Raw genomic sequence first — 20,636 nt, forward strand, 5'->3', positions numbered from 1 at the left:
TTTTTCAAATATGAAATATCCCATGAAAATTACAATAAAATATTTTAAGGAAATAATATATGCTTGTTTGATTCGAGAAAAAAAAAAGACAATTATTTCACAATCGGTTAAATTTAATATATTTGCAAGGCATTCTAATAGTGCTACATCATTTGATCAAAGTCGTCGTAGGAAATCTATATTCTTTCCCGTTTATATCACTTCAAGACGGTCCCAAAAAGAATGGTCTATTTTATATTTAATAACAATTTAATTTTAAAATATTCAGTTTATCTTCGATAAAACAATTTATAGTTACACAAACATGTGTGACTTATTTTAGACAACAAGTTTCAGAAGTGTTTTTTTTTTCTTAAATTTCGTACCAAATGAAATTACATTACATGAATGGGGACGGAGGGAGTATTAATTAAGCTAAAGTCAATCCATTTTAAAAAAATTAATGGCGATTTATTTGCTTGACATGCAAGAGCTTGTGTTAGACTCTACACAAGATGCACCCTTAGTTGTTGGTCCCTCATAAATATTTATTTTCCCCTTTATCAAAACATGAAAGCAGCTTCTTTTCTTTACTTGGTTCTAATTTGATACCTATCGTGACTAGAGTTACGTTGTATTTTCAATAGGATCAAACCTATAGTTTGTTCAAATTGGTGTTCGGTTTGATAGTTTTGATGTTTTTATTTTCTAGATACTCCAACAAAATCAAGATGTCAAAATTGAAATACAAGTTCCTCATTAAATGGTAATAATGACAATTATACAAGTCTCTAATTTCCTTTTGTTTTTCTGGAGTGGGGTTTTCAGTTTGTTCATGTTCTTGTGTACAGCAAGTTAGCAATGTGGCAGACAAAGACTCGAATCGAGATGGTAAAAGAGAATAGAAAGACAAAGAAGAATTATTTGGAGATTGACGTAAAGAACGACCTTCTAAAGAGTGAATTGGATGTCAACACCTCTGACATTGTAAGTTTTACAAATCTTGAAAGTTTAATATTTTTTCAATAAGAAGATGATACTTATACATTATAGTTGTGGGAAATTTAAATACTTTTTTTTTATTTCATGATATGTGTCACGTTGTCATATTGTACTTTTCATGAGAAAGTGATCTTAGGCCGTTCAATGGAAGCATAGACAGAAATCTAGGAATTTTTAGGTGCGTAAAATGATACAAATAACATATGTAGAGGGAGTATGTACGTATGAAGAAGTTACAGGGAGTATGTATAAGTATATAATTATTATATTCGTAAAAGAAAGAGTTGCTTACTCTATAGTTGTTTCAATTATTTCTCGTCTTTTATGCCAGTTTAATTTGTGAATATTCCTTTTAATACATGAGTTCATTTTTCTGCTACCATAATTATAAATATATATATTATATTTTCAGCATATTAGTGCAGTTAATAGAGTCCATGGAAGCAAAAATTATCTCCAATCTTTCTTTGTCACATGTAAAAAATATTGCTTTTTGGCTGATTTATAGTTTTGAAGAGTGTGGCTGCAAATGAAGATGACGCTTTATCAAGATTAGTAGGAGTATAAGAAATTAAGATAGTATGATTAGAGTTTTTTTTCTTAACACTATATTTGATTCATTTTATAAAAATAACTACGAGTCTAAGTCATTCGACAATCTTTATTACAAAATGTATAAATTGTGTATATTTTTAAACACACTTAAGCTATTTTTTTTTTTGAGTTTCATACCTAAACTATTGAGAGTGTGAGTTCATACCTAAACTATCACTTATGAGTTTGAGAAACACACTTCTATCACTTATGAGTTTGAAAAACACACTTAAGTGGTTGTGTAACACACTCTCTCTTTTATTTGAAAAAACCTTGACACATGACATTCCACATGGATAAAATATTCCACCTTGACCAAAAAAATAATAAATTATTAATATTAATTAAAAATTAAAGATTAAAATATAAGTATCCCCAGAAATTAATTTTTTTTTTTAAATTTAAATTATGTTTCTTACCCCACTCCACCACCTCCCCCCGAGCAATCCTTCGTCCTTTTAACTTTTTAAAATTTCTTTTATAAGATATTTTGAAAAAATTCATACTTCACCCTCCCCCACCCCAAGCCACCCACCCATTCAGTCAAAAACATTGATATTATATTATTTTAAAATATAAAAATTCTACCCCATCCTAATTAACCCTTTGCTCCTAATTTATTTATTTATTTTCATTTTTCTCGTTTTGTGTTAGATATGTACATATATTTTCAGGATTTTTTTTTCACTTGTGTACCAAATATAACATAAATAAAATTTATATTTTTTTAAAAAATCTTGTGGCAGCGAGTAAAAAACACTTTCCTAAAAATATATGTATATATCTAACACAAAAAGAGAAAAAAAAATTGAAAATGGAGGGTTAAGTGGAGTGACTAGAATTTATTTTTTTTTAAAAAAATAATATCTAAATTATTATTTGTAAGGGTGGGGGAGAGAGATGAAGTAATATATATATATATATGTGTGTATATATATATATATATATATATATTTATATATGGGGGAGAGAGATGAAGTAATATATATATATGTTTGTGTGTGTATATATATATATGGGTGGGGGTGGGGGTATGGTGAGATGAAGTGATGGAGTGGGGTAAGAAAAATATTTCCATTTTATTTTATAAAAAAATATTATTATTTTGGGATAATAATTTAATCTTTAATTTTAACTAAATACTAGTAATAATTTATTTAATTTTTGTCAAGGTGGAATGTTTTGTCCATGTGGAGTATGATGTGACATTTTTAAAAAAATAAAGAGAGGGTGTAGTGAAGAGAGTTGAAAGTTTATGTATGAAACTCATATTCTCAATAGTTTAAATATGAAACACAATAAAATGGAATAGTTTAGGTATTTTTTTTTACACCTATCTCTATATAATATGTAAATAAATATTAATATATGCATATATTTTGACTATGCTAGCAAATTAATCGGCCAAACAAAACATATATAGTAACATTGGGCAAAAGGTCCAAAACCTCGGTGTAGTACAATAGATGAAACAAATGGACCCCAATTTATGCTATGTGCCTTGTATTTTTCTCTTCTTCATTGTCATTTGTCCCGTTTGTAACGAACTTTTCAGTCTTCTCATTCTCTTCTCTGACCCAATCAATTTGTGTGTTCCTGTTTTTCTCAAGACCAAAATGCATTATCCTATTTTTGCACTAATTATAATTATAAAATATAAATTTGGTGTTAAAGCTTGTTTTTCTACCTTCAACATTTAAACATTTGTTATAGAGAAAATTAGTGGGGACTGGGGATAAGAGCATTGATGGACCAGTTACTAATTTGGCTGATGATTAGTGTATTTGACTAGCTTAGCCCGCCCTGCTTCTAGTTTAACCACAATGATAATAATAGTAACAAGCATTACACATGAATGGACATCCATGTGACATGATGGATGTCAATTCTTTCAATCCTGCCTGTGAATTTCCGTCAAGTGCTATGTTAGGAGAACTAACATTTTAACCAAAAATAAAATAAAATAAAATATTCCTTTGTTTTCCTCTTTTGGTGTAAATTTAACGATTTGATAACCTCCCACGTGTTCAAGTATAACACAAAATAATGAATATGAAAATGATGAATCTTCACGATCTAAACTGACAATTACCATACAAATTTATAGGATAATCTGATCATCTTTAGCACAATTAGAGTTTTTTTTTCTTTCTATTTTTTATACGACTAGATTAATTCAATTTTTTTAAACCTTGCGTGCTCATTAAGAGATGAGCATATGAGATAGAATTGATTTATTTATTTGCATGTCCTTTTTCAATTCTTCCTCTAATCAGAATATATTTTTGCACATGCATTAACATTAAATTTAATCTCTTCGATTAAAATTATCTGAAAGAACAATTACTAAATTTTTAAAAGAAAGGGAACACCCACGCCACTTGAATAAAAATAATGTTATAAAAAGGAAATCGCGTTATATGACCAATGATAGCTAAATAAGAAAAGGCAAAGTCCAGTTCAGCGTTTCACCTACTCTGAAGGCAGTGTGGCATAGTCAAAACCTTCATTCAACAATCTTTTCATATTCTTATTATACATTTTGTTCATTTTTCATTAGGCAATTGCAGATACACATAGAATGGGTCATGGAAATTCGAGACAGGATTGCTCCTCCGGCGATTCCGCCGACGGTTCAAAACCGTCGCGGATAAGAAGACTCCGTCGACGGCTTCGCCTGCACAGTCGCCGCAGTTCTGCTTCACATCCTCAAACTTCTAAGATCCTTAAGGAGGAAGACTTTGCTGGAATCGCTCTCATCCGGATCATTAGCGTAACTTTCTTTAACTACTACTTTATACGAATTTTGTACATTTTTACGCTCTCTGCTAGATATAATACGAATATGTTTACGTTCTGTATGTGAATTTGTATTTACGCGTAAGTTCTGGAAAAGTCCTTTATGTAGGTAATTCCTTCATATCTTTGCTGAATTTCATACACACTTTGGTCTTTGGTAAATGTAAAGTATATTCGTATTTACGCGTTTTTTTTTCAAGTTCTGAAATGAATCAGTGCGCAACTTGTTGCAACTAATCTCTACGAATTTTGTACATAATTGGGTAAATGTTACACATATATGCATGTTGAGCGTGTGTAATGGCGGAGTCAGAATTTTCAATAAGTGGGTTCAAAATCTGTAGAAATAGACACACGAAGTAGCCGAAGGGGGTTCGACATCTACAATATAAACATAAAAAAATATTTTAACCATATATAAATAATATAATTTTCTGCCGAAGGGGGTTCGGATTAACCCCTTAGTACAAGGTGGCTCCGCCTCTGAGCGTGTGAATACACTACACATTTATAAATTTTTTAAGTTTTGAAAAGATACACAGTATAACTTTCTCTAACTAATTTACAAATTTTGCAAAAAATTTACACCGAGTCTTATAGATGAATATTTATGTGTAAATATATTGTGTGCTATATGTATGTTTGTTAAAGTTTTGAAAGGATGCAGAGTGTAGTATTCTGTAACTAATCCTACAAAGTTTGCAAAAAATTGTACACAATCTGGTAAATGTAATACATATTGTATGTATTAAGATTTAAGTTACACGTATGTATGAACTTGTGGTTACTTTGTTTCAGGCTGAGATGAAATTTAAGGACAAATGGCTAGCTTGTATTACTCTTGGTGAACAAACTTTTCGCACTCATGTGTCTGATCAGTTAAGTACACGTGCCTGCAGATAGTTGCTTGGTAGTGAATTTGTGTCTTCAACAATGTTCACAGTACATGCACACAGATAAAACATGTATATTGCATTAACATAGTTTGAGAATTCACTTCTGCCACTTCTTGTAATCCACAGTTTTAGTTAGGGATGGGGGTTGCTTATGCTATTTGTTGCTCAGTATGTTGGGTGTGAGTACAATGATCAAAGGTTGCTTAGAATTATTTTAACAATTTAAGGATAATTTGCGAAAAATGAAACTAGCTTTTACCTGAAGTATTCTAAATCTCGAGAAGAAAAACAAAGATGAATGAGTTTAAGTTTATGATGTACCAGTTTTATTTAACAGAACTGCTTTTGAGATGTGAGCAAGCAAGTGATGAACAAATTTTGAGTTTACCCTTGGGTCTTATATTTTGTTGGAGCTGGACAATTGAGTAAATGAAAAAGAGTTAGAACTTTTACGAGGTTCTTTATACCTGCCTGGATACTTCAAAATGCACTAACAGTAACAGACATGAAAAGCGACTGTTTCATCTGGAATTGCAGCTGGAAAATTCGTGCATGTTGTAAATATTTTTGGAGCAAAAAGTTGGAAAATTGCTTCTAATCTTCTGCTTATCTTACAACAGTTCAGAGTGTTGTTATCTTGATGTGCTGTATAGTGTATAGAGATTCTTGTTATCTTTGGAATTTTGCTTGCGATCATATTTCTCCAGAAAATGATAATGTGCCAAGTATGATTTTCACAAAAGTACACCATCTCCTTGTTATTTGGCATTCTTATCAATCTGCAACTGCATTTTATGTATTATTTAACTGGAACTTCTGAAGAAGGCTTATCGATTCTTGCCTAGGAGATGTATATGACACATTTCACTTGATTTTCTCCAGCCATTCTATAATGTTGAAAAAGTAAAAAGGGCGTAGTTGTGCTTGGCTTCCCTACTTTTCACACCACAAATTAGTGATTATGTTTCTTTTTGTTCTGTAAATTTCTTTGCAGAACTGACAAGCCGACCTGGAACTCAGTGAGTAAACACTTTTTTTTTTACATCTACTATAAGTTGCTTGTGAAATAACATATATATTTTTAATATGATCAATGCACATATAGCTGAAGCTGATAAAACATTTTTGGCCACAATTAATGTTGCTTCCCCACATTGATTAAATACACTCACTTATTTAAGATGCTTATGGTGATTGTAGAAATTAAAATTTTCAGTCCTTGTACATGCAAAAGTTTCCTTGTGGGTAGGCGTTGAGTGATCTTTCTAGTGTTTAACTTACCTTTTGTTTATCAAGCCCGAGCAAAGTATGATAACTGAAGTCTAGTTAGGCATGTTACAGTGGGCTTGCACTGACATTGCAATCCTGGGAATCTTTGTTCTGCTCAATACACACTAGTCTTGGTTCTACCATCTCATTACATTAGAGTGTTGCGTTCTCGGTTAAGCTATCTGTGAGAGAACCTGATCATTCAAGTAAAATCATAAGAAATGAGTAAATAACCCAAGATCCTTATAAGTTCCTTTAGAAACCTTTATACCTCCTCCCTAACTATATCTGATATGGGCCATTGTATATCTCTGTCAACTTTCTGAATGTGCTAGGATTCATGCGTGAAATGAAAATTGAACTTACAGGGAGGGAATGCACGAGCTTAAAGTTAGTTGTGATGCCATGTAAAAGAATTTAAGCACCCAACAAGTTTTTTTAGGGGAATGTGCAAGCTATGTGTGAATTAGCCCAAATTTTTGTAAGCCCCTTTGCTGCTCATATATCTGATGGGACACTTTGTATATTTCAAACACATCCAAATTCTAGAGAGGATAATGGCAAATTCTAGAAGCTATTTTGACCTTCTTTAGTTTCTTCTTTAAATAATTAATAAGCTATCTGTGTCAGATTTTGCTGATATTTTTTAACCTTAACTTCTATAGGAAAAGAAGCTTCTTTTGGAAAAACACGGAGCACATCTTGCAAGAATATCTGTTTTTGAGGTGCGTCATACTTGTAGTTGTGAAAATAGTTTGTATCTCTTGCTAGTTATATTTGACCATTTTAAATCTGAAAAAGGTGAATGGAGGAGCTTGATAATTTCTGGTCATCATGGTTCATGCTGAGAATGTTATTGGTAAAACAAAATTAGGATATATGGTTTCTGTCATTCCAATCATTCATGAATTATGTAGCATCCTGAGATTTATATACAGTTCTCAGGGACAAGATTAAACCTCATCTTTATCTTGATATGCTAGGAACCAGAATACTCTTTGTTGATTTTTTGTTCCCAATTGCGTTCCTTAAGATTTCTGGAGGAAGATATTGTTGTTTCATTTTCATCTTTGCATTATGTTGCACTTGGAAATGCCAATATTGGTTTTATCCTACTAGTTGTTACCAAAAGAGAAAAAAAACATAAAAGTAAGAGAAAATCCTCATAAATTACTCACTACTGATTTTATTTTATTTATGGTACAGACCAATAGACTTTCGAGGAACAATCTGATCGGTTACTGTGAGGTTGATCTACTTGAATTTCTCTCTCAGGTGAGTTGCTCTTGAGATTGAGAAAATATCTGCAACAAGTGGCACTGTATTTGTCATGTTTATGTTGTTAACCATGGATTAATCATTTGTAATATAACTGTGCAAGTTCTTGGGTTTACTTGTTTGTAAGAATCATCTTATTTTAATATATAGTATGATAAAATGGCTACCTCTCCTGCCCCCAAGGCCTAGCTCAAGTGGCAAAAGGTGGAGGATTTGTGGCTTATGTCGCAGGTTCAAGCCCCACACCATGCAAAGCGAAGCCTAGTATTTAAGTGGAGAAGGGTAGAGGGGCGGGCCCATTATCCACCGAGTTTAGACGGCTGTGATTGGTCCAAAGGGCGGGTCACCGACGGATTTCTCGGTTATCAAAAAAAATAAAATAAAAAATGGCTAACTCTCCTACTATCGTATTCTTTGATTTTACTATCAACTTTTTGTTTTCTTTGCTTCGGTCATCGTACTATTTGTTGTTTCTACTGCTCTTTTCTCCATTATTTTCTCTATGGTTTCTTCACTACTGTATTTCCTTGTCTTACTGATTTTGATATTCTTTACTTGAACTGAGGGTCTATTGGAAACAACCGCTCTACTTTCACAAGGTAGGGGTAAGGCTGCGTATACACCTTTGGTATGCTGTTGTTATTAGACAAAATGGGATTTGTGTTTTCATTTTGGTTTGCTTTCTAAGGTTATGTCATAGGGAAATTAGAACATCTGTTACAGAGAGGGCAAATCCACTTGTCGAGGACACATTCCTCAAATTGTACTCACATAACAATGTGAATAAATTCTGAATCCTCATTTCTTATAAAGCTTACTGAACTAAGCATTTGTGTGATTTGCCCTATATCAATTGTGTATTTGCGCTTTACAATGTTATATGTGATAAGAGGTAGACTAAAGGTGGCGTTTAATGACAAGTCTTAAGAATTTGGAAAAACTTGTTAAAAGCAACTTCAAATAGCAGTTATCACTTTCACTATGCTTGGATTTTATAAGATAAAATATGGAAGCGGCTTGGTCTTCACTATGCTTAGGTTTTGTAGCATTTTAGTGGTTACCACTTCAAATAGCAGTTACTTTCATCAAGTATTTGGATAATTCAGTAGCCTGCAAGTCTCATACCGTCATACGTCCAAAGTAGGGTGTTGACCAGTGCAAGAGCAAGGATGTTATATCAAGATTGATGTAGTTTCATAAGATAATGCTTTTAGAAGTTTTTACTTGTAAGTATTAACAGAACTACAGCAGCCCGTTGGCTTGTTAAAAATGAGATATGGTGTATGGAGCTGCATTCCGTAGTTTGCAATAGTTGCACCTTTCCTCTACTTGGAGAAAGTTATTCTGTTGTCAAAGGGATCTACTAAAAGTATACCATGCTTTCAGATGTATCCCACACTTCTTGTGGTTAATCTATGTCTGCTGAATAGTAAATTCAATTTTTTGGATTGTTAAATGTGGGCTTGTGGCCTAGTCCCTAATCATGAAATCAGGTTTTTCTTCTCTTTCGCAAACCAACCCTTAGCCCAATGCTTAAGAGAATAACTTATCTTGCAGGATTGCAGTTCTGATACTGAGGTTTTTGACTTATTAGACCCATCATCCGCCTCCACAATTGTTGGCCGTATATCTATTTCGTGTTGCATTGAGGTTTGTATTCACTGGGGACCCATCTACTTTTAACTACTTATGGTAGGTTTCTTTAGGCCCTCATCCCTGATATGTGATTACATTTTCTTGGCAGGACCCTGTTGAGACGGAGAAAACCTTTGTTAGGCGCATCTTATCTATAGTGGTATGTGAAAACTTTACCTATGCTGTCATTCTGGTTGACAGTGATCTGTTAGTGGATCCTTCTGATTTCTGAAGAACAATGCAGTGTAAGCTGGCTAGAAACTGTTTCACCTATATAGGCGTGTCCCTCATTCAACCTTTTTCTTTTTTGTTTCTTGATTCATCAAAAAGAACTGGTGTAATCTTTTCTCTTTCTCTCTCTCTCTCTCTCTCCTTTAAAAAAATTTATCAAGATCATCCTATGCATATCACACATATAGGGGCTCAATTTTTAAAAAAAGTTGTGATTAAGTATCCAAAAATCATCCATATATCGGAAGAAAAGTGGTATTGAATCATTGTGTTGTGCAATGTGGACCATCCCCTGTTCTGTCTCTTTCACTTTCCACACTGGTCCCTTCACTCCTTTGGAAGTTGTATTGGTTCTTTCTGACCAGGTTGACCAAAAAATGCACTCATTTCCCTTGTCATCAAAATTTAAAAAAACACTCATTTCTTTCTGTTAAAAGAGAGAAGGTAAGTAAAGGTCATTTGCTTACATTATGTAAATAATTTTCAGTTTATTATAATATACACACTCTCAGTTGCTTCTCCGTTCTTATTACTGTTTGGTAATGAGATGATTTATGAATTTGAGATTTGTTGTTCTTTGCAGGACTGTAATGAAGATGGAGAGCTTTCGTTGGATGAGTTCTCTGATTTGATTGATGCGTTTGGAAATAAACTGGCAGCTGAGAAGGTTCACATCTGAAGAGTATCTTGAGTTCTGATTGTAGTTCTTTTAGAGCCTCTCATGCAACACGTTATTGGACTTGATTTCTAATCTAGATCACATCCTGTTCAGAATGTGATTTTAATAATGACCTTTTCTCAGCATAATATAATTGCGAATTTTGAAAAGATACTAAAAACCTGCAGAGAATTCTGGATACATATTTTGTAATTTATTTAGCCAAGGCACACCTTGTATTTTCTGTGAAGACTGCTTAGCAATCTATATTCTGTTTGTCAGAAAGAGGAGATATTCAAGCAAGCTGACAAAAACGGGGATGGTGTTGTTAGCTTGGATGAGTTAGCCACACTTCTGGCTATACAAAATGAAAAGTAAGGCCTTGTAAAATTTGCATTCCTGGAATCAAATGTGATTTTTTCTAGGAATCCTTTCAATGCTCAGGTTTAATGAACTTCAGTGTCTAAATGAGTTCTTTTTATTTGTGTTACTCCACTATTTAATTAAGTGAGACTTTTGTAGTTCTAGCAATGAGGAGGCAGGGAACTGAGAGAAAAGCGGGGAAGGGGAATGACCAATGGGAACTCCAAAAGGAAACTATTCTCTCGTCCTAATAACGTATGCAAATGTCACATGGATCCCATTTGTTAATTTATAATTGTCTGACTAAAGAGTTGGGGAGAAGAGTTAAATTTCTATGTGATGTTTCCTTAGTGTCTTTGCAAGGGTTTGTTCAAGCTTTTACATAGTATCTTCTGCAGAAAGGAAAATGTGAGCCACCATCATAAAATAGGTGTACAAGACTCTTCATTTCTTAAAAAGGATATCCCAACAAATATATGCTTAGGGTGAAAACTATTAGCAACCATCACAAAATAGAAGCACAAGGCTTCCTTTGTTAAAGGGAACATTCTGACGAAGTATTGAACTTCATGATGTACGATCACTTTAGATACTTCATAGCAACTAAAGTAAAGTAAGCTGAAGGTAGTTAGTAATGAATAAAATGGATGAAAACCAAAAGTTACTATGTGTGCCTTTGACACTAGTTTTAGCTTAGAAAGTTAGTTCTTACTGTCTTGCCAGTCTTATAACCAGTGGCGGATCTAGGATTTTAAAGTTGTGGGTGCTCTCTTAGCTTAATAGCGGTGGAGAAAATTTTCACCAAAGGAGTTCAAAAGATATATAAAAAAACATGTTGAGAGTGAGATTCGAACTCAGGCTCAACAACACTAAAACAACCTTAAGCACCCACCATGAGCCATTGGACCAATCAATCCACTTGCTTACTGGGTGCTCTATGTTAATTTTATACCAATGCTTCTTAATTTCTACATAGATATATATAGTTTGATACAAGATTAATGGGTGCTCGAGCACCAGACGGACTCTATGTGGGTCCGCCCCTGCTTATAACTATTCTATAGAAAACTTACCTTTTCCCTTTGTAGGCATCCCTCTATCACATAACACTCTGATAGCACTTTCCAATTCCACCATCTGATTTTAATTTTGTGAACAGCATCTTCATTTATCATACCATTCTCTTGAAACAATATTCCTAGACATGAGTGCTATGTGATAGAAGGATGCCTATCAAAGTGTAAGGTAGGTTCTATGGAACAATTGTAAGACCAGCAAGGTTGTAGTGAATGTTGGACTGCTAAAGTCCAACATATCCACAAAACGAGTATTGCATAGATGCGGATGCTAAGATGGATGTGCGGTCATACAAGATTAGATAAGATTTAAAATGACCACATTGGTTGCACCATACAGAAGTTGAAGAAGAATTGCTTAGTTTTGTATTATTTATAGGTAATATCTACTTCTTCTTCTACTACTACTATTATTATTATTTAACTCATTTTTATTTTATTTGGTATAATGATGACATGAATTGAGATTAAATGGAGAAGTGAAGATTTATATAACCGACCCAACTTGTTTGGGACTGAAGCGTAGTTGTTTTATCTTGCTCTATCATGTGAAAAAAAACATAGTTGTCTTTAAACTCTTTTACATGGTGGTATGTAGCCTGAAAGGTTGTTAACGGGACAATTTTTCTTTAACAATGTACATGAGAATGGATAGAAGTGGGAGACACATAAATTTTTTCATCTAGAGATGATCAGAAACCTCCTTGTGAAGTTATCTTGTCAATATCTTTTTTGGACATTCCTAAACTTTTATCCAGAGTTCTATGCCTCAAGAGAAGATTTCTCTTTTTTGGAAGATATAACTACTTCTGTTGCTGGCTTCATGTTCTTATATTTTCCTGTTGACTCAATGTTCTTCTCTTGCAGGGAACCAATAATTAATTGCTGTCCAGTTTGTGGCGAAGTTCTTGAAGTTTCGGATGGGTTGAATAACATGATTCATATGACCCTGTGTTTTGATGAGGGGACTGGGAATCAGGTTATGACAGGAGGATTCTTGACTGATAAGGAGGCTTCAAGTGGGTGAGAATTATGCAACTTTTCTGAGTCTAATTATTTCTAATAAAATTACTTACCTCTTGATTATTATATTATTTTTTGATATTCTTCTGATTTTTTTAAAAGTGAAATATTGAAGTTCACGTACTTGTATAATTCTGTGTAGATGGATGTTCAAACTGAGTGAATGGGCCCATTTTTCAACTTTTGATATCGGTTTAAGGTCTGGTTCAAGTGCTTCACATATCTTGGTATTCTCTCATACTCACTCCATTCCTCACAAGAAATGTTCCTCACCTTTCTGGTATGCAATATGGAACTAACAGCCTTTTTTCCGTAGAAACTGAGTGAAGGATCTTAGACATTAAAGTGTGCTTTATTTGCCTTGTCTTCTTACATGCTTTATCAGAAAGACCAATTGGCTTTTCCTCTTTTGCTGACTTCAGCCGTATGCATTGTAATTAGATATTGTCTTTAACACTGTTTTGATATGCTATTCAAAATTGACAAGGTGCAGAAGGCAGGACCAAATGTCTTACAACTAGGGACTTTTCCTGTGTTTTCTCTCTGGATCTGGTATCACATTTTCATTTCAGATTGTGTTTCTAAACCATTTTTGCATGTTTTACTTCATAAAGCTGATGAAATGGGCCTTCTTGAAATTATCACCTATCAGTAACAGAGTGTTGGATATCTATTGGTAACTCTACCTATTTTGAAGTATCACTGCAGATTCCTTGGCAATATTCAGATGGTAAATTAAGTAGCTTCTAACACTGTTGCTATGCTAGAAGTGTGTATTCTAGTTCTTGGGCAAAGCCTGTTGGTGTCCAATTCCTTTATATTTGTATTTTCATCCTGTTATCAATTTAGCGTTCTCTTGTGAATTCTGAAGTGCCGTATATGATCCCATTGCTAGCAAAAGTTATTACTTTGAATTGGCCGAAGATTTGGTATCACTTCTTCCTTTGAGACTTGCCTTCTTTTGAATCTTTACATTTAATATCTCTTGGAAATAATCACTGTCTGAGGGCTCACCTATTTCTCCATGGCCCTTTACTGCATTCGTGTAAGATTTATAAAGAGCAATTGGATGTTTGTTTCTTTTGTTAATTCATTCTCTCGTTCTTTGCCTTACATGCAATTTCTGGCAGAAGAATCTGAGAATTAGAACATGCTGGAAGAAAAGGTTCGTTTGTCCTCTGATGGCATCTGATGTTTCATCCTTGCTTTGTTAGGTTTATGACCGCCGAAAGAAAAGGCTAGTGGAAGAAATAATTGATCGGAAGATAGTCTTGTCAATGAGGGCTATCTATCAGTCTAAATTTGGCCTTGGCCTTATGGATAATGGTATGCTTTTGACTTAATCACTTATTAATATCTTCAATTGTAAGAAGCCTATATATGTATATCCATCTTGTTCGTCCCTATGATGTAGATTAGTTTCAGTTTTTGGCCCATACTTGAAATAGCTTCTTCAGCCTTCAGTTTTCAAAAACATAATGGTTTCAGTCCATCTTTAATATATGTATCTCAACCTGTTAGAGATCAGGGATATTTGGTTGCTCCCCAAAGTCGAAAACTAAAAGAAGTACAAACAGAAAGCAAACACATCATAATAAGCTTGATCAATCCAATGCACTTTATTTGATTATTGTTCACATAATCAACATTGCATGGGCCAAAAATTCGTTTTTTCATGGAAAAAGGAAATTATCTGATGCTGATTTGGTATTACCAAACTTCCCCATCATCCTATCTGTTTTCCTTATCTACTTGAGAAATGTACAGTGAGTATCTAGTTAGAGTTAATAAATTGCGGCCCCATCTTTTCTGCTGTGGATCTTGTTGCTGATTATTACCATTTTAACTTTAGTACAGGTGCAAAAGAAATCTTGCGGAGCCTCTCTGAAAAACAGGGCAAGAAAATGGATTCTGCTGAATCTGCTAAAGAAATACCTAACTTCATTGAATTTTTTAAGGTATCCATCCCAGTTAAAAATCAACATCATCATTATGATGTCATAATTAATTCTGATTATATATGGTTCTTCATTCATCCTAGTAGATTCACTAGCTAGCCTAAGCCAACTGCAGTGAGATTCTGTACTTTTTCTTCAATAAATCAATTTTTCTGTAACATCTTATAGCTAACTTTGGAAAAGAAGTTCTATTTTTTGGAGAATTAGAATTATTATCCTTTTGCTCTCCCCATTTAATTCACCCAGGCTACTGTTGCAATGGACTATAGGTTGCCTGGAAGAGATTTTGAATGATAAAAGTTACATCTTTGGATTAAATGCAACTTCCTTTCCATGTATCATGTTCAAAAAGCTATCCCCTCTATCCTTAAAGGGTCCTTTCCCTTTACACTGAAATCTCGTCCATCTTCCTCATATCGGAAGAAGTTTGCTTCAACACTTCTATTACTTTTGACAACTATACAATCAAGTTGGATATGCATCATAAATGATTTTTTGGAGTGCGGAATCCTAGTATGTGTTCATTGCAAGAATTCAATTGTCAAATAGGACCAACATTTATCCTAGTAAATATTACAACTTTAGACTCTATTCTTGGGCCTACTTCTCTATGAAGTACTACGAGATTTGAATTATACTCTTGATCCCTATATCTGACTAAGTGAAATTGTGAAAGAGGAAAACTGGATTGCAAGGCCCTTGATTGAATAGTCTTTTGGTTCTGAAATGGGAAATGAGACAATTCTTTTACCCTCATTATGATCTTAAAAGCCCCAATCTTTAGATGCTGAAGATGAGATCATTTGTTTGGTGATTTGACTGCATGGCGATTTTATGATGAGCATGTTTTTTGCTTGAATTTATTATAATTTCTATATTTCTTGGCGATATCTATGTATAGTTTCTTTTGAAGTACTCAGAAAATATCTTGTTCTTGTAAATTGCTGTGATTGAATTCAATAGTTCTGTTTCAGGATCAAATAAATATGGATGAAGTCAAGTATCCATTGGAGCAATTTAAGGTACGCCAAGACCTTCAGGCAACATGGGCTTTCATTTGAGAGAGTATAGTTTATTCTTTCTTTATTCACTTCAATTCGGTATGCTCCTTGTATATGAAAGCTTCCCATTATCAATGAAACAACACTTGATCTCAAAAAAAAAGTCCTAACTAGGTCTTTGGACTGATTGCAGGAGAATGAACTGATATTAGCAGTGCTATGAATTATGAAAAGAATGAATATAGTTTAGTCTGTTCCTCTCAAGTCTCATATGCTTCAATTTGGTATTACATATAGAAGAAGTGAGTAGATGAACTGAAGCAATCTTTTCCCATGTCATATTATTTTTTCTGCTAGGAGTAGCTGTAGCTATGAGATGGTAACTTGAAATAAAGCACAATTATTTGGCATACATCAAGTCAAAGATGAAATGTGCAAAATGTTTGTGGTATATTACTTGTTTCAGTTGATTGTTGGTGAAATTTAGACATGGACATACAATCGACTGATGAGTGCATAGTGCATACCAAAAAATAATCTATATCCGGGAAACTTATCAATTATCTGCAAAGCAAATGGGAGTTCCATTTTGTATAAAATGGAAAAATATTTTAAATCAATTCGTCTGTTTGCTATCAATTAATCTAATTAAAGAGAAAGCTTATACAATGAGGAAGATTGCCGGTCACTTGGATGTACTTTATCTTGATCAATCCAATGCACTTTATTTTATATGTGATTATTGTTCACATAATTTACTAGTATTGTAAATTTTTAATGAAGTGCTCTCTATCATTGCACATCATTTCTTTGATGGTCTCGTAAATTTGGTTTCCAGACATTCAACGAATTTTTCATAAGAGAGTTGAAGCCTGGTGCAAGACCTATTGCTTTTGTAGAACGTGATGATATTGCTGTATGTGCTGCTGATTGCCGTCTGATGGCATTCAACAGTGTTGCTGATAGTATAAGATGTTGGATCAAGGTAAATCCAATTATTGTTAACAAATGTGTGTTTTTCATTATTTCTGGTAAATATTGTGCTGTTTCTCATGATACCAGTAATGATCTCCTAGGGAAGATTAGTTGCGGAGCCTATACGAATTGCTGATTTTGTTTCTCTTATTTTGCCTTTATGTTTGTGTTTTTTTGATTTCTTAGAAGTTTCAAAAGCTTATTCTCATATACATTGCGATGACAACTACCTTGGTATCTTATGGATTACCTCAGGGTCGAAAGTTTTCCATCCAAGGTCTACTGAATGAAATGTGTTCTAGTGAATTTGTCAATGGAGCTCTAGTGATATTTCGCTTGGCACCACAGGTAGAACTGTTGTGAACCTTCTTCATTGTTGGAGCTATTTCACACTATTAAATATCTCTGTTAAAATTTCTCAATATTAAATTTTTTTGGTTAAGCAAATTTCCAGTGTTGTATTCTGATTTACACCTTTTGGATATGCTGTATCCAAATTCAGGACTATCACCGTTTCCACTTTCCTGTATCTGGAACTATTGAGAAATTTCTTGAACTACCTGGTTGCTTGTATACGGTATGTAGAGTATATTGCTTCTTTGTATGTCGCCTATTTGTTCTTGGCGGCGTATTGCTGCTTCTTTATCAGAGTAATTTTTAAACCCTCCTAAATGATTCATGTTATTCCACCCACCCCACTCCCCTTTTCTTCTCTTTCCTCTAGGTGAATCCTATTGCTGTGAATAGCAAATACTGCAACGTCTTCACAGAGAATAAGAGGGTTGTGTCTATAATTTCCACAGAACACTTTGGAAAGGTATGCCATTTTATGCATTTGATTCTAGTCTTAAAAATATATTTTTTTCATGAAAAAGTTATGTACTACTTTGTTATGTTGTCCTGCTGTCTTTTATTGGCCATGCTAAATTTAGAAGTAATTAATTCTGATAAACGGTATCAGTAATATGAATGACTTTTAAGCATTTACCCAAAACTTTAAGTTGATGGGTGGAGTAGTTTAGGACTATTACGAGCCCTTTCAAAATCCTTTTACAACTGAAGTAGGGCATTGTGTATCTCTAACACCCTCCTATATTTATATTCGAATCCTAGAGTTCACACATAGATTGAAGTCCTGTTCTCTCTTCTCTTTGATTTTTTCTTTTGAAAGGGTGATGAACTTAATTTTTAAGAGCCTGAAATGAACTAATAGCACAAGAGTGGGCTAATGGCAATACTTTGATAAATTGCGGGTATGTCATGGAGCTGAGAAAATGGGTTTACCAGGTTCAAGAGTGACCCTAAATTTGAGAGAATGAACTAACAGGCTAAACGAGTGAGTGTTGGACTTGGAGCAAAGAAATAAACTAAATGGATGGAATTTTTGGGAGAGGTGTGGACAGAGATAAAAGTAGGAAATCTATATAGAATTCAGTTGGAAGTATGAAGAAAAAGGGTGTGAAAACAGAATTATGCTAAGAAAATTAGCTTAAATTGACTTGATCACCATGTGAAATCTAATTGTCAAAACCAAAACCATAAGACGATAGGTGGATATCATATGTCATCGTAAACCTTTGGAAATTTTATGCTTGTATGTTTTAATTTTTTTCAGTAATACCTCCAATTAATGTAATGTGGTTTATTCCTTTACATGTGGAATGAAGTTTTTTCCTGTATTAGTTTTTCTCCTTTCTTTTTACTCTTAAGGGTTAAATTGAGGAGCCCAAATGGTTCCAATTTGGTTGAAAATAGACCTAGAGCGTAGAGTGTCAAACGGGTTGAGGAAGTGGCTGGAGTAGTGATTGAGCTGAGAAAGAAAAACAGAATGATATTCTATGATACTCCCTACGTTCCAGTTTATGTGGTACTGTTTGACTTGACACAAAGTTTAAGAAAGAAAGAAAAACTTCTGGAATTTGTGGTCTAAAATAAACCTTAGACATTTGTGTGACTATTAATCATTTCATTAAGGGTGAAAGGGCAATTTTTAAGTAGAATTGTTTCTAATTATATAAAGGTGACATCTCCCCAAAGCCTAGCTCGAGTGGCAAAAGGTGGAGGATTTGTGGCTTAGGTCACAGGTTCAAGCCCCACACCATGCAAAGCGAAGCCTGGTATTTAAGTGGAGAAGGGTAGAGGGGCGGGCCCATTATCCACTGAGTTTAGAAGGCTGTGATTGGTCCAAAGAGCGGGTCACAAGCGGATTTCTTGGTTATCAAAAAAAATTATATAACGGTGACATTCTTTTTGAGATAGACTAATAAGTAGTGTGTCACATAAATTGCGAGAGGGAGTATACCATTAGGAAAGTCTACAGAAAAATGGATGTCTGAGAATATATATATAAGCATCAAACAAAGTAACCACAATCTCTTTGATATGCCATCCGAAGTGGACATTTTAAATATCTGAAAATTCAGAATGATACATCTATTCTCCTCTTTATCAGTAAGAGGTTTTTGATTATTATCTTACAACATTTCTCTCATTAGGCTGTGTTTGGTCAAAGCAATGGATCTAGTGACCTATCTCATTGACACGGTTATCAGATCCAGGCCACTTTGTTTGTGTGACTCCTATTTTGAAGTTCCTTTTTGATGGATTTGCTAATCTTTAGAAAATCTCCACGTGAGCATAACTCGATGCTCTATCAATCTATCTTGATATCATCTCCTTGCGGCTATTTTTAATAGTCATTAATGTGTTTTGTCTCTAAGGTGTTGTGTAATCTTCTCACTAAAGCTTCAATCCTTCCATTTTCTGTCTATAGGAGCTCTAAATATACTTGTTACTAATGCTTAATTGCTTGTACCCGTCTAAGTTGAGTCAACAATTCTGACTTGTTAGCTCAGACATTGAATTCTATGACCTTACTGTGTTTCATTATGCTCAATTTGGTGAAAGAAGCTTTGCTTAATTGACTGCAGGTTGCATTTGTTGCAATTGGAGCAACAATGGTTGGTAGCATTAATTTCTCTAAAAAGGAGGGCGATTATGTGAGAAAAGGGGATGAGGTTCGGTACTTATGATGTTGGGCTTTTGCTGTCTGAGAATTAAATGATCCTGTTTGACGTCTAATTCGCATTTCTTTTTCGTGATTGCAGTTTGGATATTTTTCTTTTGGTGGAAGTACAGTAATTTGTGTCTTTGAAAAGGTAGGTCACCAAGATTTTTCTTTCTAGTGGGAAAACTCCATTTTGCAAGATGTGGATGTGCAAGTGGAAGATTAGACAGTTTAAAATGACCAATTCACAGAAGCTTTAGAGATCGTGAACTTTTTAGGGAGTGATGGTGAATTACTTGCCTCATATATTAGCCACCTTACGATGTTCACTCCAAAATTAAACATTTTGTGTCTATACGTAGGAGTTTTCACCCTTCCCTTCTCACGTTTGTCTATTGTGTCCAATTTAAGTCTCTACATCTGGAAGCGCTGCTCCTTAGAGGGAGTAGTAAACAACAAATATGGAAATATCTTGTTTTATGAAATTTAACTATCCTGCTGTTCAGTGATTTTGGCATCTAATCAGTTGAAATATACAGGATTCCATAAGGATAGATGAGGATCTCTTGGAAAATAGTGGAAGATCACTAGAGACCTTGGTATCAGTAGGAATGCAGTTGGGTGTCTCCGCAAAGAAGCAGGGTAACGTGAAGCTGCCAAATTTAAGAAACCTTTCATTATGAGTTTGATATCTTTGTCAACTGTGTAGAGATTAGTCCTAGATTGGACGAATTATTCAAGCTGATTATTGTGCTTAGTTTGTAACTTTTATGGCTTGTCTGCTAAATTATGTTAATTAGTAATTTCCTTCATTTTTCATGAATGAATATACTAATAACATGAATTAGCATTTGCTATCTTTCATTGCTGCGATTAATTTGTCATTTCTTAT

General features: G+C 34.0%; 1 protein-coding gene across 1 annotated transcript; it reads left to right on the forward strand.

Moving 5' to 3' along the window:
- Nucleotides 1-675: 675 nt before the first annotated feature.
- On the forward strand, nucleotides 676-20,614 carry LOC102591241 (phosphatidylserine decarboxylase proenzyme 2-like). The gene is made up of 23 exons (XM_006351750.2): nucleotides 676-745; nucleotides 831-966; nucleotides 4,136-4,348; nucleotides 5,173-5,252; nucleotides 6,265-6,289; nucleotides 7,205-7,264; nucleotides 7,746-7,814; nucleotides 9,375-9,467; nucleotides 9,562-9,612; nucleotides 10,267-10,350; nucleotides 10,624-10,715; nucleotides 12,648-12,803; nucleotides 12,946-13,030; nucleotides 14,018-14,129; nucleotides 14,661-14,761; nucleotides 15,736-15,783; nucleotides 16,601-16,747; nucleotides 16,993-17,085; nucleotides 17,240-17,314; nucleotides 17,462-17,554; nucleotides 19,668-19,754; nucleotides 19,845-19,895; nucleotides 20,284-20,614. Exons 1-23 carry the CDS (start codon nucleotides 711-713, stop codon nucleotides 20,425-20,427), a joined length of 2,130 nt encoding a protein of 709 aa, XP_006351812.2. The 5' UTR covers nucleotides 676-710; the 3' UTR covers nucleotides 20,428-20,614.
- The last annotated feature ends 22 nt before the right edge of the window (nucleotides 20,615-20,636 follow it).

This window comes from Solanum tuberosum, unplaced genomic scaffold (assembly GCF_000226075.1).
Source record: "Solanum tuberosum cultivar DM 1-3 516 R44 unplaced genomic scaffold, SolTub_3.0 scf00136, whole genome shotgun sequence".
NCBI classification, from domain to species: domain Eukaryota; kingdom Viridiplantae; phylum Streptophyta; class Magnoliopsida; order Solanales; family Solanaceae; genus Solanum; species Solanum tuberosum.

Bases quoted from the DNA above. Each gene is read 5' to 3' on its own strand.
- LOC102591241 (XM_006351750.2), top strand. From the start codon at position 711: ATGTCAAAATTGAAATACAAGTTCCTCATTAAATG. The intron at 12,804-12,945 runs GTGAGAATTATG...AATTCTGTGTAG, and splicing joins GATAAGGAGGCTTCAAGTGG to ATGGATGTTCAAACTGAGTG. The intron at 17,315-17,461 runs GTATGTAGAGTA...TCTTTCCTCTAG, and splicing joins TACCTGGTTGCTTGTATACG to GTGAATCCTATTGCTGTGAA.